A 22,787-nucleotide genomic window follows, 5' to 3' on the forward strand; every position below is an offset into this window, starting at 1 on the left:
TAATGTTATAATATATATAATATAATATAATATTTATAATTCTATTATTGTTAATATTACTATTAATATTATAATAAATATTGATATTTATTAATATAATATAATATTAATATAATAAAAGTAAAATAAATACGTATATCTCTTTAGCAAATTATTACATACAACAACAGTACATTACATATAGCAAATACAGCACATATGACTTATTAAAGGGTTACAATAAAGCAACAAAAAAATGTTTTAAAACACACAAAGCAATTAGTACTAATATAACAGACAAAACAACAAATGTGAATTTATAGCACCCTCTTGTGGTGAAGTTTCACATTGCAGCATTTTACATCACGTTTTAATGAGGTGAATAAAACATTCATAGGAAAAGCCAACTTGAACAAACTAAGTTTAGCAAATGCATTTAATGAGTTTATGGATTTAAGTCATGACAGAAACGCCCTTTATTCACTAAACCAACACAGAAAAACAGTAATGTTATATACAGGAAATAAATAAACTGTTAAATAAGCTCTGCTTCTCCCGATTCCCGGCTTGTGCAAGCGTAAATATGCGATGTAATTTAATGTAACACTTGTTGCAAATGCAACCGTGACCTATACATTGACGTAGGCGATGACACACAAGATTAATTTGCATCACTTGGCCAACACATTGTGTGTATTGATCCAACCTATACAGTAGGTGTTCCAGCAATTACCCTTCCACCACGGCGCTCCTGGAGACGGGTGTAATTGTATCACCAGCTGAGGAGAAACATTTTATTTGAGCAGTGAAGTGTTTTTTATCTACGTAATGGTACGCTCTAGTTGGCAATATTGATCCTATTTACAATCCTGGAAGGCCCCAATGTGCATAATTGGGGGTCATTAAGGTCAGTTTACCTTATGTTTATTTTTTTTTACACAGTTGAGCCGACAAACCAGTAGGGGCGCTACAGAGTCTTTACATATTTCGCGAAGAAGACGGAGTCGCAGTTTAATGACGTCATTGTAAAAAAAACATGGAGCGAAAACACATGTCGGCTTTTGCCTTTTATCAATCTTTGAAACTATCAGAAGACTCGCCACCCCCCGCTAAGAAACGTTCAATACAGGTAAAATACACATAAATTATGTAATGTGCATATTTAATGGTATACTTGTAGCTGTTTGTAGCTCATACTCCACTGCTAGTTATATGCTAAGTGCCTTTCAGTGCTTGTTTCAGCACGGACAATAAACAAAACACTAATGCTTCTCAATCCAATGCTTGCCCATTATAGTAATGTAATGTAGGCAGTATTATCCTACTGTATTTGACTGCATCCGGGAATGTGCATTTGTTTACATCAGGGGTGTCCAAAGTGCGACCTGGGGGCTATTTTCAGTCTATTGCATTTTTCTTTCTTTAACGAGTTTATGCTTGTAAAATTGCGACGCATATTTCTCACCTGAAAATGTTTTTTTTAATGCTAGTTTAGATTTTTCCATGCGTGGCCCTCGGTGTAAAGTACGGACACCCCCGTTTTACATAGTTCTAAGCTTCCTCTTATTCCTCTGTCTTTTCTAGGTGTCCTCAGAGAAAAAGAAAAAGGAGAATGGGGTTGCACATGCTCATGTTAGCACCGCTGATCCTGCGTTGAAGGTGAAAAAGAAGAAAGTACGGAAGAGAGCCAGAAGTCATGGAGCAGAGGAAAAAACAACACGGAGTAATGTTGATGTGAGTAGTCATAGAATTAGTTAAAAGTTAGGGAACTTTGTGGTTAAGTCTGAAGGTGTTGCAGGTGAAGGCGTTGCCGGTGAAGGCGTTGCAGGCGAAGCCGTTGCAGGCGAAGCCGTTGCAGGCGAAGCCGTTGCAGGCGAAGCCGTTGCAGTCGAAGCCGTTGCAGTCGAAGCCGTTGCAGTCGAAGCCGTTGCAGGTGAAGCCATTGCCGGCGAAAGGGAGCGTAAAAGCAGGAGGGCAGGCCTTAAATGTGTTACTGGATGAGCTGGCAAAAATGAACAACAGCAGGGACCGTGCCAGCAAGCTCTTCCAGTGGCTGATCGACCCCATTCCCGCCAAGGCTTTCTTCAGGTACAGGATTTGTTACAAGACACAATAACATCAAATTAACATCAAAATAATGTTACTTTTTTCTTTTCTAAGGGAAACATGGGAAAAGAAACCCGTTGTTGTCCAGCGTAAAAATACTGATTACTACAAGGGATTATTCTCAACACAAGAGTTTGATCGTATTCTTAGACAGGTAAGGCTCTTCCTCGTTCCATATTTTTACAGGACTGATTTTTCTGTTTTGTTTTTTTTTTAATAAAGGAGGATGTTCAGTATGGAGTAAATCTGGATGTCACAAGCTACACTGACGGCAAGAGGGAAACACACAATCCTCCTGGGAGAGCTTTGCCATTCACTGTGTGGGACTTCTATGAGGTATGGTAAATAGGTTATACATTGGTTGTATAGTTCATATTTGATGTCATCTATTTATTCTCCACATATTTATTATTTATCTTCTTTTGTCTCTAGTATTATACATGAGCTAGGCAACGACATTTCGTTGACAATTTCACTGCTCGTCCAGGGGTCTCAAACATGTGGCCCGCAGGACACTAGTTTGAGGCCCCCGCCTTGATATGAAAGTTTAATGTTAGTGCGGCCCGCGCAAATTTGATATGGATGCTGTATGGTATCATGTACCCAGAAAAAAATATTACGTTTGATTAATGTTCATGTTAAAGGTTAAATAACTAATAGTTATCCTCCCTATCCGTGTGGAAGTGGTAAGTTTTTGGCGATTTAAGTTTAAAGGAAATAACTTGGAGGCTACCGTTTAGGTCGCTGGCTCTCTAGTTTGCGAGTTAGCATGTGTCTCAAGACCCTGCAGTTGCGCAATATGTTGTAAATAAAAAGAGTATAAATGTGACTATAGTCGTGTTTTGTCATGTCTACAGGGCTCTAATAATGCTTTGTTCATTTTAATCTGAAAAAAATAATTTGTCTACCCACCAACTATATGTGGTTTCTTAAGTTTTTATTATTTGCCGTTTTATTATTATCTTTATTACTTATTGATTTATTTTCTTTATTCTTGATTTAATTATTTTTCAACTTATTTTGTGCAGAAAAATAAAAATTAAGATATTTGAGAACAGTGGAATGTTTTATCAGAGCTTTTATTGTAGAAAATCAGAACCAAAGCACTGAAAAAGTTTGTATATTTTTCTGTTTTTAATAAATGTGTTTTTTTTGGGGGGGGGGGGGGGGGGGAACCTGATGTGGCCCAGTCTCACCCAGACCCGAGCTCCAGTGGCCCCCAAGTAAATTGAGTTTGAGACCCCTGATCTAGTCTATCTATCTAGTACATCATAATATATCTGTTTATTTGGGTACCAGCCATGTGGAGAACACTGGCCTGTATATGTGTTGGACAGCTAGAAGGCTAAGCTAAGCTAAACCAGATGACCAGTCTTGTTAGTGGTGGAAGACACTGGATTTCATATATATGAAAAAATGTTCATATATAGCCAGGAATTCTGGGCCTCACTGAAAAAAAATCATATCACCCACTTCTTGATTGCTAATTTTATTAGTAATTACCTCGTAGGTCCAAATTAGACAAGACAACCACACGTCATAAGCAGTCAGTGTGATTTGATCTGACAAATCTTAAGTAACTTTGATCAAATGTAGAATGGACATTAACTGGACGCCACCTGTTCAACTCCCTTTACGGCTTTGTCTGCTAATGTAAATGGCTAAAAATGTTACTATGCTAATGTTGGCATGCTAAACCTAGCATGACAACTCCAAGTGTCTGCTATTGTAAATGGCTAAAAATGTTACTATGTGGGCGGCACGGCGGTCTAGTGGTTAGCGCGCAGACCTCACAGCTAAGAGACCAGGGTTCAACTCCACCCTCGGCCATCTCTGTGTGGAGTTTGCATGTTCTCCCCGTGCATGCGTGGGTTTTCTCCGGGTACTCCGGTTTCCTCCCACATTCCAAACATGCTAGGTTAATTAGCGACTCCAAATTGTCCATAGGTATGAATGTGAGTGTGAATGGCTGTTTGTCTATATGTGCCCTGTGATTGGCTGGCGACCAGTCCAGGGTGTACCCCGCCTCTCGCCCAAAGACAGCTGGGATAGGCTCCAGCACCCCCGCGACCCTCGTGAGGAAAAAGCGGTAGAAAATGAATGAATGAATGTTACTATGCTAATGTTGGCATGCTAACCCAAGCATAACAACTGTAATTGTGTGCTAATGGAAATGGCTAAAAATTTTTACTATGCTAATGTTTCTTTGAATTTTACTTCTAGAACTTGTGATCCATTTCATGAAAAGATTCAAATCTATTTAACTTGAATTTGGGCCTAGATATGAATCTGTTTGGGTTTAACCGTACAGAATTCTGGGCCTCACAGGAAAAAAAATCACATCGCCCACTTCTTGATTGCTAATTTTATTAGTAATTACCTAGTAGGTCCAAATTAGACAAGACGACCACACGTCATAAGGAGTCAGCGTGATTTGATCTGACAAATCTTAAGTAACTTTGATCAAATGTAAGAATGGACATTAACTGGACACAAGCTGTTCAACTCCCTCTACGGCTTTGTCGTCTTCATCTTCAAGGTCAGACTTTTCCTTCTCACTTTGGTCTGATCCAACCTGCGGTTCAGGGGAGAAGTTTTCTGTATTTATAGTCTCTTCGACATCTTGAGAGGTTTGGTCATGTCTTTCTTGACCAACGTTGTAGCTGCGTTCTTCAACTTCTTGAGAGGTCAGCATATCATGGGCGTCTTCTTCAAGATGGTCTTGTTTTTCAACCACTTCTTGGACTATGTCAGAGGATGGGTTTTCTCCTTGAGCCATACAACCAGCAGTGTTGACATTGGTGGCTGCATGTTCACCCATCTTTGAGGTATCTTCATGCTCCACCGAGGCCCTTGGTTTGGTTTTAAGAGCCTTCTTGATGATGTCTACATCTGCGGGTGAGTATTTGGACAAGCACATAAGGGCTTTCTTGATTTCTTCTACATCTTCAAGTGGAAAATTGGACAAGTGTTCAAACTGTTCGCTGGTGAGTATTCCGGTTTCATCAGTTTTTTGTTCACGGTCCTTTTCCTTTATCGGACAGAGAATGTGATGGTGATCTCTCATGCAGACGTTGTTGTCGCAAAGGTACGTGTTATTGCACGGTTCTTCACCATCATGGTACCTTAGACACAATTCACAAGCTCCTGACTTGGTCACAGGCGCCCTTTTCTCTTGTAGTCCAAGTCCTTCGAATTTCCCGCAGACATCAGAGTCTTCTGGTTTCTCCGAGTAATGAATATTCCATTGTTTCGTTCTGTCGAGAATGCTTTCTGGAGCTTTCAAAAATGCTAATAATTTGCTGAACTGGTTGACTATTGAGACATTGTTTTCCGGGTCATCTTTAAAAACGAGCCAAGCCTCTTGGATGGGTTTGGGTAACTTGCTTTCCACTGTTCGTATGGTAAGTGAATTTTCCGCTAAATCTATTAAAGCTTTTTCGATGTTTGTAAGAAATTCAGAGATTTGTCTTGGATCGTTTCCCTCGACGGGATGTAAGTCCTGCAGTTTCTTCAGAAGATCAAGATTAATGGCTGACTTATTGCCGTACTTGCTCTCCAAAGCTCTGAATATGTCTTTGTCCGTACTGTAGGACCTTAGACTTAGATCTTTTATGATCTTTTCATCGATGCTCTCGATTAGCTGTGCTTTCACGGCTTCAGCCGAACCAGATGGATTTCCTTGCCTTTGCAGAGATTCCCAGTCTTGTTTCCATCGGTAAAAGTCTCTGCTGCCGCCGTTGAAGATGGGAAGACCGGTAGCGTTCATCTTTCCTGATTGGGTTGCTGGTGGCTGCATTAGGTTTCCTCCAGTTAGAGTTCTTATCTGCGGGGCAATCACCCGCACCGCTTTAAACTCCATTCTTTGTTTTGTGCTTTTAATTTTCCGGATCCTGCGATTAAAATCCTGCAATTGATCGGCTGGTATCCATTGTTCCCAAATCGACCTAGCCCAAACTATTTCTTTGATTCGTTTCTCAAGGATGCCCAAGAGTGCTTTAAAGTAACCTGGATTGGTGTCAGTGGACACGTGTTCAATCTCGTCACAACTCATTTCAGCATTTTGGATTACCGATGCGAGATTACAGAATTTTGTCCACAGGTTAAACTGGATAATCTGCTCAGCTTCGGAAAACTTTGCATGAAGTTCTTTGGAGTCCTTATCTAAATATTCCTGAAGAGCTACTTGTTTGTCATCTGATGTTGGGAATACACCAAGTTCTATTTTGTAGTCTTCGCTAAGGTCAAGAAATCTGTTATGGTAGTGGTTAAGTTTAGTGAATTCCTCTCTTAATTCCTGTTCGCTCATTCCGCCTGCCTTTTTAGCGATCTGGCAAGCTTTTTTTACCAGGCAACTTTTGGCGGTAGACCTTTGCTTTCGAAGTTCTGTTATTCTGTCCTCCATTTTTTATGGTTTTCAGTTTGTGTCGGCAGTGGTAGTTAGGAATTTTAAGGCTGTTTGTGTCTTCCTCTTTACAATAAATGATCCGTGGTTATGAACCGCGAAGATCTTTTGGACTTTGACTGATCGTAGAGGATGAATTTATTTGTCAGGTTAGGTTGATTACCTAAGATCAAAAGAGGAATAGTGTCAAAACACCACTCAGACCAATAATAACTTGGGACCAGCATTTATCGTTGCATACCTGTGATCTTCCAGGTCTTCTCTGGTAACGAATCATTTCAGTCCTGTCTTCAGTTTTCTGGTATAAAGTACTCTCTACAACTAGCTGTATTCGCATCGTGCATGTCACATACCCATTAGATATATGTCATTTAAGCATTATGGTTATGACATCGGTTACATCACCATCATCGTCATTAGTACCAATATTTTGAAAGATGTGTATCGTTAGCATCATTGTGGTCATAACAATTCTCATGTTCTTTGATGAATTATATGTGCAGTCATAGTGTTTCCCTTTAACAGTTCATTTTGACTTTGCTTAGAATTTTGTGGCTTTACTCTATTACTGGTATTTCAAGAACGTATTAATCAGTTATGCTGTTTCATGGTTGAATATGAGCTATTACATATCCGTATTAAAGCAAATGTTGCACAATTTTTACCTACATTAAATATTTTCAAGGACAAGAATGGCTAAATGGACAAAAATACAAATATGAAGCATTCAAAGCCATTGACGTGGTATTCAATCAGTCATGATACTGTAATGCAGGGGTCTCAAACACGTGGCCCGCGGGCCAAATGTGGCCCGCAGGACACTAATTTGAGGCCCCCGCCTTGATATGAAAGTTTAATGTTAGTGCGGCCCGTGCAAGTTTGATATGGATGCTGTATGGTATCATGTACCCAGAAAAAATTATTACATTTGATTAATGTTCATGTTAAAGGTTAAATAACTGTTAATAGTTATCCTCCCTATCCCTGTGGAAGTGGTAAGTTTTTGGCTATTTAAGTTTAAAGGAAATAACTTGAAGGCTACCGTTTAGGTCGCTAGCTCTCTAGTTAGTTAGACCATAGTCGTGTTTTGTCATGTCTACAGGGCTCTAATAATGCTTTGTTCATTTTAATCTGAAAAAATAATTTGTCTACCCACCAACTATATGTGGTTTCTTAAGTTTTTATTATTTGCCGTTTTATTATTATTATATTTATTTATTACTCATTGATTGATTTTCTTTATTCTTGATTTGTTTATTTATTTTCCATCTTATTTTGTGCAGAAAAATAAAAATTAAGATATTTGAGAAAAGTGGAATGTTTTATCAGAGCTTTTCTTGTATCAGAGCTTTTTCAAAGCACTGAAAAAGTTTGTATATTTTTCCGTTTTTCATAAATGCGTTTTTTTTTTTTTTTGGAAAACCTGATGCGGCCCAGCCTTGCCCAGGCCCTAGCTCCAGTGGCCCCCATTTAAATTGAGTTTGAGACCTCTGCTGTAATGTTTTGGGAGACACACAAGCACCAGACTTGATCACCAGAACAGCTTTATTGAATTATTGCACAACAAGCACAATAATAAAAATCCATAATAGAAAAACGGGCTACTGTTGGGGTTGGAACCCATGGTAAGCTGAAACTGAACCCCTGACATTTCTTCCTGTCCGCCACTCACTTATTTCCCCTTGGGAACACATTGATAGCAACACACACTCAAGTATAAGTCTTATATATGTTTTATTTACTTTTATTATGTCTACAATATTGGGTAATCCAAGTTTAAGGTGACTATAGGGGTGTTAGTTCATGTCTAGAGGGCTCTAATGTAAAAAAAATGTATTTACAAAGTCACAAACAGTTTTTAAATATTCCTACTTTGCTGAAATTCACTTCTGACAGTTGTGGCTTTACCTGGGTGTTCCAGAATGGCTGTTCCCTCCGTATGCTGAATCCTCAGGCTTTCTCCTCCCCCGTCTGGAATGTGCTGTCCATCCTGCAGGAATATTTTGGCAGCATGGCAGGAGCCAATGTGTGAGTAGGAGTTTTTCTCAATTTGATGGCGGTTTGCATTGGAGTCATGTTTTTTTTACGGGAATCCAGGTACCTGACGCCGCCCGGAACGCAAGGATTCGCTCCACATTATGATGACATTGAGGCGTTTGTGATTCAGCTGGAGGGAAAGAAGCACTGGAGGGTGTACAACCCAAGGTGAGATATGCAAATTGATGGTGAAGATCAATAGTTTCTCGTTATGTGACCCTATATGGTTTTTTCTTATGGCTTCATAAGAAATATTTGACATTTTCTCATGTTTTTAAACCTTATTAACCACACTGTATGTGCCCAGCCAATCACAGGGCACATACAGTATAGACCAGGGGTCTCAAACTCAATTTACCTGGGGGCCACTGGAGCTGGGGTCTGGGCAAGGCTGGGCCGCTTCAGGTTTTCCAAAAAAAAAAAAACGCATTTATTAAAAACAGAAAAATATACAAACTTTTTCAGTGCTTTGGTTCCGATTTTCTACAATAAAAGCTCTGATAAAACATTCTACTGTTCTCAAATATCTTAATTTTTATTTTTCTGCACAAAATAAGATGAAAAATAAATAAACAAATCAAGAATAAAGAAAATCAATCAATCAGTAATAAATAAATATAATAATAATAATAAAACGGCAAATAATAAAAACTTAAGAAACCACATATAGTTGGTGGGTAGACAAATTATTTTTTCAGATTAAAATGAACAAAGCATTATTAGAGCCCTGTAGACATGACAAAACACGACTATAGTCACATTTATACTCTTTTTATTTACAACATATTGCGCAACTGCAGGGTCTTGAGACACATGCTAACTCGCAAACTAGAGAGCTAGCGACCTAAACGGTAGCCTTCAAGTTATTTCCTTTAAACTTAAATAGGCAAAAACTTACCACTTCCACACGAATAGGGAGGATAACTATTAACAGTTATTTAACCTTTAACATGAACATTAATCAAATGTAATAATTTTTTCTGGGTACATGATACCATACAGCATCCATATCAAACTTGCGCGGGCCGCACTAACATTAACTTTCATATCAAGGCGGGGGCCTCAAACTAGTGTCCTGCGGGCCACATTTGGCCCGCGGGCCGCGTGTTTGAGACCACTGGTATAGACAAACAACCATCCCCACTCACATGCATACCTATGGACAATTTAGAGTTGCCGATTAACCGAGCATGTTTTCGGAAAGTTTTTCGGAGTACCCTGAAAAAACCCATGCAAAGTCCACATATTTGACTTATTAAAAAAATATCGTATTTTTTCAGGTCAGACGATGAGGTCTTGCCTGTGCTTTCAAGCCGTGAGTGCAAAACACAAAAATGATAATCCTTTTCCAACAGTATTTCAAATACTTTGACTGCTTTTGCGTTTGCTTTTCCAGCTAACTTTGACCAGGCAGAGATTGGGAAGCCCATTCTGGAAGTGGTGCTGGAGGCGGGAGATCTGCTCTACTTTCCTCGAGGATTCATCCACCAGGGCAGCTGCCTGTCAGACGCACACTCCCTGCACGTCACTGTTTCTTCCTACCAGAAGAACAGCTGGGGAGATTTACTGCAGAAGGTGATTGGCGCCACGAGCCAGTTGGGAGGCAGTTTGAGCCACCGCACGCCACTAGGCACCTTATTGGTGACACTAGGCGGCACAGCAGATTGCATTGGCGCCAACTGGCACCAACTGGCGCTACATGATGCCGACTCACTGTCTGTGCGTTTTTTATTTTTTTACATTTTAAAATTTTCTTGCCACCATTACGGGCCACCACGAGCCAGTTGGGAGGCAGTTTGAGCCACTGCACGCCACTAGGCACCTTATTGGTGACACTAGGCGGCACAGCAGATTGCATTGGCGCCAACTGGCGCTACATGATGCTGACTCACTGTCTGTGCATTTATTTATTTTTTTTTACGTTTTGAAATTTTCTTGCCACCATTACGGGCCACCACGAGCCAGTTGGGAGGCAGTTTGAGCCACTGCATGCCACTAGGCACCTTATTGGTGACACTAGGCGGCACAGCAGATTGCATTGGCGCCAACTGGCGCTACATGATGCCGACTCACTGTCTGTGCATTTTTTATTGCGTGTGACTGCTAAATAACCCACCATGGGGCCCAAAAAAGTTGTGATTTCCAGCAATTTCCAGCTCTTTTTAAATCATTCAACATAATTAAAAAGTATTTTTCTGAACCAAAGAATATAAAGGACTCTAAGCTACTGCATGTAAGTGCTGTTGTTTTGATGATCATTTTGCAGCTCGTCCCGGCTGCACTTGAGGTAGCCATGGAAGAGGATGTGGAGTTCAGACAAGGTTTACCCTTGGATTATCTTTCATATATGGGGGTGCAAAATTCCGACAAGGTGTGTGCCTCTTCAACAAGTATCAACATTCTATGTGTTTTTTTTTCTTACGGCTTCGTAATGCTCTCATATAGCACGATCCACGCAGGACCAAATTCTTCTCCAAGATTGATACCCTGATAAGCAAGCTGAAAAGTTTTGCTCCAGTCGATGCGGCCGTGGATCTCAAAGCCAGGGACTTCCTGCACGACTGCCTGCCTCCAAAGCTCACCGCAGGTACCCGACAGCGACCACTTTAGTCCCGAGTAAAGCAGTTTGTTTTTTTTCAGCTGTTTAACTAACGCACATGCCTCCCTCCAACAGAGGAACTTACCTGCAGTGTGCATGGAGCACCTGCCAGGTGGGAGCATGGGAGAGTCATGGATGCAGGTGCACATTTCACAAGCCAGACCCGGATTCGACTCATTCGTGCAGGGTGTGCCAGGTATACAGTAATGTCACTAAAATGGCATTTAAAAAAAAATTGTGACTTTTAATTCCTAACATTTATTTTCCTTCAGGTTGTGCAGCGATGGCGATGCTGTCCGTCTTTACTACACAACGGAAAACTGCAGAGTTTATCACAAAGAGGAGATGAAAAGTTTAGAAATGAAACTTGAGGTACAATATTAGCATACAAAAAGTGGATTTTGTTGTTTCAAGTGTCCTTCAAGCTTGTTCCCTTGCAGCACACAGATGCCGTAGAGTTCCTGATCCATTCTTATCCCAAATTTGTGAGCGTAGGACATCTCCCATGTGATGCTTCACGGGACAAGGTGTGTTTTTTTTTAATGTTAACTGTTGTACAGGAGTCTAATTTACATTTCTTTCCACCACCAGATTTCTTTGGCGGAGCTGCTTTTTGAGAAGGGGATTATTCAGACTGCAAGACCTCAGTAACTTTAATTCAACCACTTATAACTTCAAGGTCATATGTTAGTTTCGCTCAACCTTCAAATTGACCTGTATACAAAATATTAACTGACCTCTTTTGTGCAGATACCCATACAGAACAATTCACTGTTTCCTGTCTGTATAAAGTTTTATAAAAATCAAACCTTATTTTTGGTGGGGAAGTACATTTATTGTTGGTTGATACAACTCAAAGATGTATGAATGTGAGAATAATTAAATAGTCTCATCTGAGGGGCACCCATTATCCATTCAAACTACAGACACAGAAGACGCACACAGTTGGTTGGGAAGTCTACTTCCAAGTGACCTCCTCGCCAGGCTTCAGCTCCCTGTGAAGAGGAGGAATAAATGTGAATATATTCGATACTCGCTCCACAACACCGTAACATGATTATCATCTGGGTGGACTCATACTGTACCTGCTGTATAAAGCGCTTTTGTTCCGGAAAGCTGTCAGTTTCTGGTCCTGTTGTTTGTCCAAGTACCATCCAATGACAAAACCCATGGGCACCAATATGTTCACCCAGTGCTCACGGGCAAACGCTACAAAGTTGACCATGGTTGCTGTAATGAGATAAACAATTGTTATGTCTCTTGATCACGTGACTAGCATGTTGCAAGCCAGGGGACAAGAAATGTGCCCATTTTAGCAAGTGAACACTTGATGATGACGTTCCGTTATCTTTTAAAAATGACACCAACAAAATTACACTATCGTACTCATAACGCAATTGCGAAGGTTTAATAAGCACCGCCAATTATATAGACCATTAAATATGTTTATTTACAACCAATACTACAGCCACCGCACTAGCTAGTCGTCTAGCCTAGCTAGCTTATATTAGCAGTACTGGATATCCTTTTTTTGAGTTTAACTATAAAGAAGGTAAAATAATCACAGCAGATGTTCTTTCAAAATACGTTCGTAGCCATAGATAAAACACACGTTTCCTATTAAATGTTTTACCTTAAAGCTTGCAGCAAGCTGTGGCCTTTGCTATACACTCAACGGATAGAGGACATTGGACTCTACCATCTGTGCCAAGAAGAATGGGGGGAGTTAATACACATACATACATAAAATGTACGAATTGTACGTATATTCAAGAAACTATACATTTCAAATAATTCGTATATGTTTACTTTTGTAATGGTAAAATAAATAAATGTTACTGAAACAATGTGCCATTGTTTTGACTTTGAGTTCTTGGTTGATACCGACTTGGTACCGCCTAATGCCCTTTCACACATGATGCAGCGGCAAACATGGCTGTCTGTCGCGGTTATACGACGCTAGCCAAACTGTTTAAATATTGAAATTACACAAAAAACATATTTTTGTTTGAACGCGCTAACTATACATTTCTACAATATACAAAGGAATGGTACGTTTAGCATCATTAAGTTATTAATTCTATCCAAAAGCTTGAGCATTACCTAATAGAGTTGCCGGGTAGTTAACTTGAGCCACAATAATGCTAAGCTAGCTCGTGTTGTTTTGTTTTGTCGGCTAGTTTGTAATCCAAACGTTCTTTCAGACCAGCGAATGAGCAGCAATGACGTCCATTATCAAGCTGACAGCTTTGTCAGGAGTTCAGGAGGAGTCTGCCCTCTGCTACCTTCTCCAGGTGGATGAATTCCGCTTCCTTTTGGATTGTGGCTGGGATGAAAACTTCTCAATGGACATTATTGATGCCATAAAGAGGTGACTGCAATATTGCAACTATTTATTTATCATTTATCATTGTATTTATCATTACATCAGTTAACGTGAAGACGTGAATGTAATGTTTATTATTGCTCCTGCAGGCATGTTCACCAGATTGATGCTGTGCTCCTTTCCCATCCTGATCCCATTCACTTGGGAGCTTTGCCATATGCTGTGGGAAAACTGGGTCTAAATTGTACCATATATGCAACAATACCAGTTTATAAGATGGGCCAGATGTTTATGTATGATCTTTATCAGGTAAGAGATGGCCATGGGTGCAGGTACAGTAATAACTGTACAGCATAACTCTTCAGTAACTGTTCCTTTTCTCATGTAGTCACGAAACAACAGTGAAGATTTCACTCTGTTCACCCTGGATGATGTGGACAGCGCTTTTGATAAAATTCAGCAGCTAAAGTATTCACAGATTGTCAATCTGAAAGGTGAGTTTGAATTTGCTTTTTGTTAACAAAACTTTGTCCACTTGTGTTTATATTCAGTAGATTGTAGGGCCATGTTCTGAGATCCTCGCAAATGTTTAATTTGTTTAATCGGCAATGATGCACAACTCTGTTTTCTGTGTGAACGGGCAAAACGTTCCTGTTTGGTTTGTGTCATTACAAATGTGTGACATTATCTCATTGTAAACCTTATTTAACAACAGAATGTACTCCCATCACAAACTTCGGGTCATGCTGATGATTTTTCTCATTTACAGCGTCTGAAGGGTGTGGGTGTGGAAAAAGAACAGTGTTAAAGTGTTAAATCTTTGTGGCTGGCCGCCGCAAATAAATGTATGGATAACACTGTGCTGCTTTAACCACACGGTGCCGCCATCTTACACTTAATGTTATTATATGCTTCATGCTCTGTGTGATTATCAGTGAAAAAAACTGTGAAAAAAAAATATTTTTTGGAAACAAAGTGCAAAAAGGTGTGTTTATCCACAAATTAAAACAAATATGTATATATTTTATATTTTAAAAATCAACATAAAGGTATATGAAGGGATGGACTGTATAAATCACACCATTTTTGTGCAATTTCTAGGTAAGGGACATGGTCTCTCGATTACACCACTCCCAGCTGGTCACATGATTGGCGGGACTATTTGGAAGATTGTGAAGGATGGGGAGGAGGAGATTGTTTATGCTGTGGACTTCAACCACAAGAGAGAAATGTGAGAACCCATACATGCAAAAAAATTAAATGTAAAAATGATGGTGTGGCTCCTGCCGTAGTGTTTGTGGTTGTTTTTCTGTTCTAGCCACCTGAATGGATGCACCATGGAGAGCATCAGTCGTCCTTCCTTGCTTATCACAGACTCCTTCAATGCTGCGTACGTGCAACCACGCCGCAAGCAAAGAGATGAACAGCTACTCAGTAAGTTATCTTTATGAGTATCTATTGTTGTGTATTCTCTTCTATAATACATACTGTTTCAGGAGAAGAGCTCTATCAAGACGTACTGTCAAGAACTGTTTACTATTGTGGTTGTAGTTTGTGGGGAAGTGGCCAATATGTAGAATGGTACACAGTAATGTGAAAAATGTGTTTCTCATCCCTGTCCTTTTTATTACCTCTCTGCAAAGCCAATGTAATGGAGACGCTCCGTGGGGATGGTAATGTGCTTATCGCCGTGGATACAGCTGGGCGGGTGTTGGAGCTGGCTCAGCTCCTGGACCAGATTTGGAGGACAAAAGACGCCGGGCTTGGAGCTTACCCGCTTGCCCTACTTAACAATGTCAGCTACAATGTTGTGGAGTTCTCAAAGTCCCAGGTATCGTTCACTGATATTTTCATTTTTACTTTCCTGCATTTTGGCTCTAATAGTACATTTCACTCATTTCCACACGTTGTCCGCAGGTGGAGTGGATGAGCGACAAGCTCATGAGGTGTTTCGAGGACAAGAGAAACAATCCCTTCCAGTTCCGACACTTGACCCTGTGCCACAGCCTAGCAGACCTGGCTCGTGTGCCCAACCCGAAGGTGGTGCTCTGTAGCCAGCCGGACCTTGAGTCTGGATTTTCTCGAGAGCTCTTCATCAAGTGGTGCCAAGACAGCAAACACTCCGTCATACTGACTTATCGCACCACACCTGGGACACTGTCTCGGTACCTCATTGACCACCCGGGAGAGAAGATGCTGGATCTGGAGGTGAGAAGGAAAGCCACAAATGTTATTAGAGATTCAGATTTGCCCCAGGAAGTTTGTATTGCTACTTTGAACCACATAATAGTAGCTTTTCTCAAAATATTACATCACAAAACGGTAACAATTTCATTCAAGAAGAGATTGAGGGCTTCCCGAATGGACAGCCGCAAGACTTGGGAGTATAACTCAGGGTAATCTAACAGTAGCGAATGTCTTCATATTTACATTTTCTGGCCATGTATAGTAAAATGTTAGAGTGATGATGTAATCCCTCATATCGTATCGGCTTGCACACTTCCAAACAGACACTACAAATAGCAATCAGTAGAGAATTAAACCGTGTTAAACCAAGTAGGTACGGTGCAGTGGATACAAAGTATCATATCACATGCTCAGACCAAGCTGATGAAACGTGTTCTGTGTGCGCCCCCCTTGTGTCATCACGACAGGTGAGGAAGAGAGTGAAGCTCGAAGGCAAAGAACTGGAAGAATACCTTGAAAATGACAAAATAAAGAAAGAAGCGGCGAAAAAACTTGAACAAGCAAAAGAGTAAGTCTGGAGTGAACTGAAAAGTCAAAATGCAGTGGGACTGTTACTGTTCATTGATTTAGGTTATTTTTACCTTCTTGGAAGACATGATTTTTGTTGTGACTGATGTGTTTCATTCATTTCTATGCAATTATAGAACAAAGTACCACTGTAGTTCATGGTTAATTCAAATGAAACTAATAAGGACGTGTAATTAAGTAGTGACTAGGAAAAATCTGTTAGCAACAAGGTATACCTGCACCCTTGCAGGGTCGATGTGGACTCCAGCGACGAGAGCGACATGGACGACGACCTGGATCAACCAACCGTAGTGAAAACCAAACACCACGACTTGATGATGAAAGGCGAGGGGAACCGCAAAGGCAGTTTCTTCAAACAAGCCAAGAAGTCCTACCCAATGTTCCCGGCGCACGAAGAAAGAATCAAATGGGACGAGTATGGCGAGATCATCAGGTATCGATCCCATAATCGAGACGGCAATGTCGAAACTGCCAAAAAAAATGTAGCGATTGTGTGTAAACGGTCAGTTTGATTTCAGGATTGAAGATTTTCTCGTTCCTGAACTGCAAGCTACAGAGGAGGAGAAAAGCAAACTGGAATCGGGGTTGACCAACGGCAATGAGCCCATGGATCAGGACCTCTCCGTTGTTCCCACCAAATGTGTTTCTAGCATTGAAAATCTTGAAATCAGGTCAGTGATCAGTGAATAGTGGCTATTTTTAGATTCATATAGGGGAACTAAATCACTTTGCCAAATGATTGTCGTTTCCTGTAGAGCCCGAATAACATACATAGACTATGAAGGTCGCTCCGACGGTGATTCCATCAAGAAGATCATAAATCAGATGAAGCCCAGGCAGCTGGTGATTGTTCACGGACCCCCTGAAGCCAGTCTGGACCTGGCTGAGTCCTGCAAAGCTTTTAGCAAGGACATTAAAGTGTACACACCTAAACTGCAAGAGACTGTGGACGCCACCAGTGAGACTCACATCTACCAGGTCAGCCTTTTCATTCATAAGATAAGACGTTGGGCAGGTTGGACAATTTATGATGACTGCAATGTGCATTCCCAAGTAATTTGTAGTATGCGTGGAACCAATACATTATACCAACCAATACATTAGGATTAGAAGTTGATTTTATTCCTGTTAATTCCCAGCAATTTGCTTTTAATTCAAATAGAAAGGTTCAAACCTTAAAAACTGACACCTGATACAGCTTGTCATGTTTTCCAACTGGGAGCGGGCATGATAATGAAATTGTAATTATTATTATTTCACAATTGATGTCCGAGTTCATTGATTGAACATTTGTATCATTGTTAGTCTGAATGGTTTTTTACTACATGAGAGTAACCAGCAGAGGGCGCAATTTATTCAATTGCTGCCTGAAGGTGCTGCAGCATAAATCATAATTTACTAATTAGTAAGTAAAATGTAACATAAACACAGAATTTAAGAACACAAACATTTGATGCATAACTGGAAGTACTTTCTGAAATGGAAATTTTTAAATACTATGAATTCTAATAACTTATTACAAAAAACTTTATTTTCTGTGTTGAAGGTGCGGTTGAAAGACTCCCTGGTGAGCTCCCTGCAGTTCTGCAAGGCCAAAGATACAGAGTTGGCGTGGATCGACGGTGTGCTGGACATGCGCGTGGTGAAGGTGGACACGGGTGTGCTGCTGGAGGAAGGGGTGAAAGAGGAACTAGAGGACGGCGAGCTGGCCATGGACACCGCCCCAGAGCTTGATGTCGACCACAGTTCTGTAGCGGTTGCAGCTCAGCGGGCCATGAAGAACCTGTTTGGAGAGGACGAGAAGGAACCTTCTGAAGAGAGTGATGTCATTCCCACACTAGAGCCCCTGCCCTCATATGAGGTGAGAAAAAAATCTAGGCTTATTTTCTTGATTTATAGATCAAAAGTGTTTTTTTTTCTGCATGCATACATCAGTAGCATCATTGGGAAGTTGGTAATGCCTTTAGCGGAATCTACTTTGCCCCTCAGACTGGCTGACCTCATTTCAGTTCATGTCACTTTTATGCAAGTTACCTTGACCTGAGGAGGAACTCCAAGCACCAAATGACTTTTTAAGGTCTGCCTGCAAAAAGGTCTCATTTTCATGACTTAAGACAAAATCCCATCCAAACAGTGCTATCTCATAGTGTGCTATAAATTGCAATGTGGTATTTCGTATATGGTATTTAGTATTTAATCATGTCACACACTGTGTATGAGACGAAAACATGAAACGTCAAATAATAAAAATGTCCAGTCATATTTTAACAGTCACAAAAAAAACTAGGTCCTTTTGTTGCCTTTTATGTTGCTGCCACTTCTAAATAAGTTCAGCATACTAGCTCATTTGTGTTGGTGGGCTCACCTTGCTTATATTCCCATACGGGGGCTGTGGCATATGGCTTTATAGTATTTTTTCCCCTAATTTCTACATTACCTTGCATTACTCCTCATGAGGCTCCACTCTTTTGCTTTGTCTATGCTCGCAGTCCCCCCCCCCCCCGGAGTCAAAGCGACTATATGACAAGGTCTTACTCTATCTAGGCATCTAGGTGCCAAACCAATGCAGAGTGAACACTTCCTGCCTGTTTGATGGCAAGAGACGAGGAAATCAGACACACATGCACATGGCAATATAAGGCCAGCAAAATGATCAACTTCATTTTCATTTATTGTGATTATTTATGTATTTATGCTAGTTTTCCTGAGAACTCTCATGACACCCAAATTGACATCAAATATGTCTCCAATGTCATTAAAAATACCAACCTGTACTTACTCAGGTAAAAGCACATTGAACCAAATGTGATGTCATTCATTTCTTATGCAACATCAGTGTAATGTTGGCGTAAAAACTCAATTAAAGGGACAATTCAACCTCAACCTCAGGGTCTAGATAGTATAAATAAGGAGTATTGACTAGAGATGTGTGTAATTAATGTTAAGTATAAAGTATTAATATTTTCACAAGGACATGAAACCAATCCAACTTGTCCTTGGAGTTAGTGTCCAACCCCCCCAAATGCTCTGCTGTCCTCCGTCCAGATGCCAGGACATCAGTCGGTGTTCATCAACGAGCCTCGCCTGTCCGACTTCAAGCAGGTTTTGCTCAGAGAAGGCATCCAAGCAGAGTTTGTGGGAGGGGTGCTGGTCTGCAACAACCTGGTGGCTGTCCGCAGGGTGAGTAGCTGACCATGTTATTGAGTTGTTGTAAGTAAATGTCAGAGGAAAAACAGTAAGTATCTTATATTGAAGTGTACCACACACTTGCATGTACATTCCAGTATTTAACAAAGATGTCATTTATTTTATTAATTCTCATGCTACTCCTGCATGTTATTAATGATAACCACCACTTTGCATGGTATAAATTAGCAAAACTACTTGAAATAATCCACAAAGTCAAGCAAATGTCAGTAATACAGCCATGTGCAAGGGGCTGAATCACGCATTTGACACGTGAATGCTTTTGCCATTGATTGCATATTCCAGTGTCAATATTGATTGCCATATTTCCAGTTGGGAGCTGAATGAGTTTTAAAAATGTCAGCAGCAATGCTCTTGACGATAAGCCCATGTTTTTACTGATAAAAATCAAAGACAGCAGTGGTTCAAGGGTAAAAAAATAATAGTCGCTGTTAACAAAATGCGACATAACATTAAACCCAAAGAAAACACACACACACAGCTTGCCAAAGTAGGACAGGCTTACGAAGAGTCCCACCTCAGGGAGAGAAAAAAAAAAAGAAAAAGGAACCACGAGTAGAACTTAACAACTCAAATAAAAGGAAGCGTATGAGCAAACCAGGACATCAACAAGAAAATGTATAATTGACAAGAACTTAAAATAGACACAACCCAGAAAATGAACTCACAGAGACACTTGGAGGAAGTTGACGTCAGTGCAAGTCAAAGTGGGAAAACATCTCAAGCTTTTTCATGTGTATATTTCATAGCATTTCTTTAGTTTTTGTGCCACCCAAGGTGATTATAAGGTCTTAAAAAATCTTAATGAAAATAATCACCCCTGTATTCTCTGTGCTCTGGGTCCAGACGGAGGCGGGACGCATTGGTTTGGAAGGCTGCCTGTGCGACGACTACTTTAAGATCCGGGAGCTGCTGTATCAGCAATACGCTGTAGTATAGCAGCAGCAGCAGCAACTTTACCCAGAGGAGATGACCGTCCCACACTTGAGCTCCCTCTGGCCCTTGGGTACCTCCAGCTGTGTCCCTACTGCATCCATTGTACAGTTTCCCTTTTTTTTTTTTTTTATATATATTTTCTCCAGGTAACATTCTCTACTGCTAGGAGCAGCTGTTTTGTTGTTGTTGTTGTTTATACCCGGACTGATCATGTATGTGACGAGAGATACTGCTTCCATCTTATTTTCACATTAAATATGCAATTCTTTTTCCATATCTGACCGCTTGGGGTTGTCTTTGATATCGCAAACATGACACGTTTCCTTGTAATAAACCACAACAAAGGTTTGATATGCTTTATACACAACTAGGGTTGTTACCAGTTTACCCAGTTGCTGTAACCTTAGGGGACGGCAATGCACTCTTCTTTTCTTCCAACTGATAAGAAGTAACTGCCAGTCAGGTACTGCATATAAATATTTCTTGGACACATGGACATGATTAAACTGCAAAGTTGATTGTTTTTTTTTTTAATTTCAGGTGATGGGTGGAGCATAGCAGCAAATACTTGGCTGTTGCACGTCAGACTGTCACAACTACCCTGCAGCTGCTCCGACCTGTCAAATTTAATTCAAGTGAGTATCTGTATACCTTAATCCTACTGCTGAATTATATACAGTATGTCGTCACCGGTGCCCCCTATTGACTTCCACCCTCATTTCGGTTAGTTGGAAATACTGCAATGCTGCGTCCTATGTCAGCTGCAGTAAAAGCAGATCAACATTTCCAGCTGTTTCTTGCACTCCCTGCCTTACTGTATCAAGCATGCTCATGCAGCAGGTTCATGTGTCACACTGTGCTGATATGACATTGTCCCTGAAGTGATAAGTGGGATTGAAAAGACCTTGGCCTTGCCATGCCATGAGCTTGGATTACCCGTTTCTTTTATCATTTTAGGGCCGCCGCAGCCAAACAGATTTCAGCTTGTTTTCCTTATCTATTTTGGGCACACTGGATAGTAGCAGTGTATTAGAAAGATGGGCGATAAGAGGGATTGTTGGTGGCGTGAGGATGGAAGCGCGATGGCGGGGCGTCCACAGCGGGGCCGATGCGTCAGCTGCAGCCGTGGTGGCACATTGACTCGGTTGATTAAGTTTGCAGCACCGTGCGAATTCCCAGGATAGATCTGTAACACAAGGCAGATGTGGAATGCCACTTTTACACATGCCAAAATATTCCCCCCCTCCTCCTTCTCTTTATTGCCACCATTTCTCTCCAACCTTGCACGTGCTCAGAGTGTGAGGACAAGTGAGTCTTCTCTCTCACACACAAATAGGACAAGGAAAGTGAGCAGTGTTAAGGAGTGTGTGTGTGTGTGTGTGTTGGTGGGGGCTGATCATGCACATGGTTGGAGGAGTTAGACTTGAGCACGGATGACTGGCTGTCGTGCTAGCGTGTTTTTACACAGTTGCATAACATACAGTTTTGCACTTTAGACACATTAAAATTTAAATGCTCTGTTTTAATCCGTGGCTCGCACAGACAAAAAAAAAACTTCCATGTGCGCAGAAATGCACCAATTATGTCTTCATATATTTATTTATTTCACCCACCTGTGAGGGGCTGAGCACGAGGAGGAAAAAAAAAAAAAGAGCAGCGCTTCAGTGCCACAAAGCATGCCAGCCCTTTGCCCAGTCACTGCTTTTCATTTTGATAATTGACCAGCAACGCCAGAAATGTCCATCAGCTAATCCTCTTAGCTTTCATAATGCTGACTCTGTCACAGAAGCCCCTGTTTTAATGTAACAAGCAGCTAAGCCCAGCAAGCAGGCCTTTGGGGGCTCTGTGGACCTTCTGCCCCCTAGAGGCCGACTCAAGATCTGCTCTCATACCACACAACCTGTCATAGAAATCACATATTTGTACAGTATCTCTGCCCCTTTGCCTTAAATACTATCCTTTTAGTACACTCCATAAGAAAGAAGGACCTCGACAGAGACTTGGCATTCATTTGTGTGTAGGATGGCTGAAATATAATCCCTTTTCTCTTCGCTAAGCAGACCACTTTATTCCTCTAACATCACTGTAATCATGTGAAAGTGGATGCATTTCTGTGAAGTCGCAAAATATTCTAACATAACATAAGGCACACACAAAAAAAAAAAATCCCACATATCTCTCTAAAAATAGGACTCTGGCTTGTAAATCTGCCCAAATGTTAATCGTGCTGAAAGTTCTCATGTTTGGTTATTCCTCTTTTATGCTCCAGCACACTAATCCACAAAACGATATAGTTTAGCCGCACAATGGGATATTATCGTGTTTATCTCAAACAAAACAAAAAAAAAGGAAGGACATGACCAAATGACAGAATATGAATAAAAGACATGCATTGATATCCAATCAAAAGCATTACT

At 40.7% G+C, this 22,787-nt stretch overlaps 3 protein-coding genes across 3 annotated transcripts; 2 read left to right on the plus strand and 1 right to left on the minus strand.

Moving 5' to 3' along the window:
• Positions 1-969: 969 nt before the first annotated feature.
• Positions 970-12,880, plus strand: riox1 (ribosomal oxygenase 1). Its single transcript, XM_078794675.1, has 15 exons — positions 970-1,108; positions 1,564-1,713; positions 1,778-2,067; positions 2,140-2,239; positions 2,308-2,421; positions 8,412-8,518; positions 8,588-8,695; positions 9,808-9,842; positions 9,924-10,102; positions 10,794-10,898; positions 10,973-11,114; positions 11,202-11,322; positions 11,399-11,498; positions 11,567-11,653; positions 11,718-12,880. Exons 1-15 carry the CDS (start codon positions 1,016-1,018, stop codon positions 11,775-11,777), a joined length of 1,791 nt encoding a protein of 596 aa, XP_078650801.1. The 5' UTR covers positions 970-1,015; the 3' UTR covers positions 11,778-12,880.
• ndufb1 (NADH:ubiquinone oxidoreductase subunit B1) lies at positions 11,482-12,915 on the minus strand. The gene is made up of 3 exons (XM_058091613.2): positions 12,760-12,915; positions 12,212-12,356; positions 11,482-12,121 (listed from the first exon to the last, which is right to left on the minus strand). The coding sequence occupies exons 2-3, from the start codon at positions 12,349-12,351 to the stop codon at positions 12,085-12,087; spliced, it is 177 nt and encodes a 58-aa protein (XP_057947596.1). The 5' UTR covers positions 12,352-12,356; positions 12,760-12,915; the 3' UTR covers positions 11,482-12,084.
• Positions 12,916-13,052: 137 nt separating this feature from the next.
• cpsf2 (cleavage and polyadenylation specific factor 2) lies at positions 13,053-20,387 on the plus strand. The gene is made up of 15 exons (XM_058073451.2): positions 13,053-13,177; positions 13,331-13,497; positions 13,602-13,761; positions 13,841-13,946; positions 14,554-14,683; positions 14,771-14,886; positions 15,096-15,283; positions 15,370-15,660; positions 16,107-16,207; positions 16,457-16,660; positions 16,746-16,898; positions 16,983-17,205; positions 17,774-18,088; positions 19,273-19,407; positions 20,281-20,387. Exons 2-15 carry the CDS (start codon positions 13,349-13,351, stop codon positions 20,371-20,373), a joined length of 2,364 nt encoding a protein of 787 aa, XP_057929434.2. The 5' UTR covers positions 13,053-13,177; positions 13,331-13,348; the 3' UTR covers positions 20,374-20,387.
• The last annotated feature ends 2,400 nt before the right edge of the window (positions 20,388-22,787 follow it).

Source organism: Doryrhamphus excisus, linkage group LG11 (genome assembly GCF_037039965.1).
Source record: "Doryrhamphus excisus strain RoL-2023G ecotype Guam linkage group LG11, RoL_Dexc_Guam_v1.1, whole genome shotgun sequence".
Lineage (NCBI taxonomy): Eukaryota > Metazoa > Chordata > Actinopteri > Syngnathiformes > Syngnathidae > Doryrhamphus > Doryrhamphus excisus.

Excerpts from the sequence above, each read along its gene's own strand:
- riox1 (XM_078794675.1), top strand. The coding sequence starts at position 1,016 with ATGGAGCGAAAACACATGTCGGCTTTTGCCTTTTATCAATCTTTGAAA. Across the intron at positions 2,068-2,139 it reads CCCGCCAAGGCTTTCTTCAG|GGAAACATGGGAAAAGAAAC; the intron begins GTACAGGATTTG and ends TTCTTTTCTAAG. Across the intron at positions 10,103-10,793 it reads GGGGAGATTTACTGCAGAAG|CTCGTCCCGGCTGCACTTGA; the intron begins GTGATTGGCGCC and ends ATCATTTTGCAG.
- ndufb1 (XM_058091613.2), bottom strand. The coding sequence starts at position 12,351 with ATGGTCAACTTTGTAGCGTTTGCCCGTGAGCACTGGGTGAACATATTG. Across the intron at positions 12,122-12,211 it reads AAAAGCGCTTTATACAGCAG|GGAGCTGAAGCCTGGCGAGG; the intron begins GTACAGTATGAG and ends TCCTCTTCACAG.
- cpsf2 (XM_058073451.2), top strand. The coding sequence starts at position 13,349 with ATGACGTCCATTATCAAGCTGACAGCTTTGTCAGGAGTTCAGGAGGAG. Across the intron at positions 14,887-15,095 it reads AAGAGATGAACAGCTACTCA|CCAATGTAATGGAGACGCTC; the intron begins GTAAGTTATCTT and ends CTCTCTGCAAAG. Across the intron at positions 18,089-19,272 it reads AGCCCCTGCCCTCATATGAG|ATGCCAGGACATCAGTCGGT; the intron begins GTGAGAAAAAAA and ends TCCTCCGTCCAG.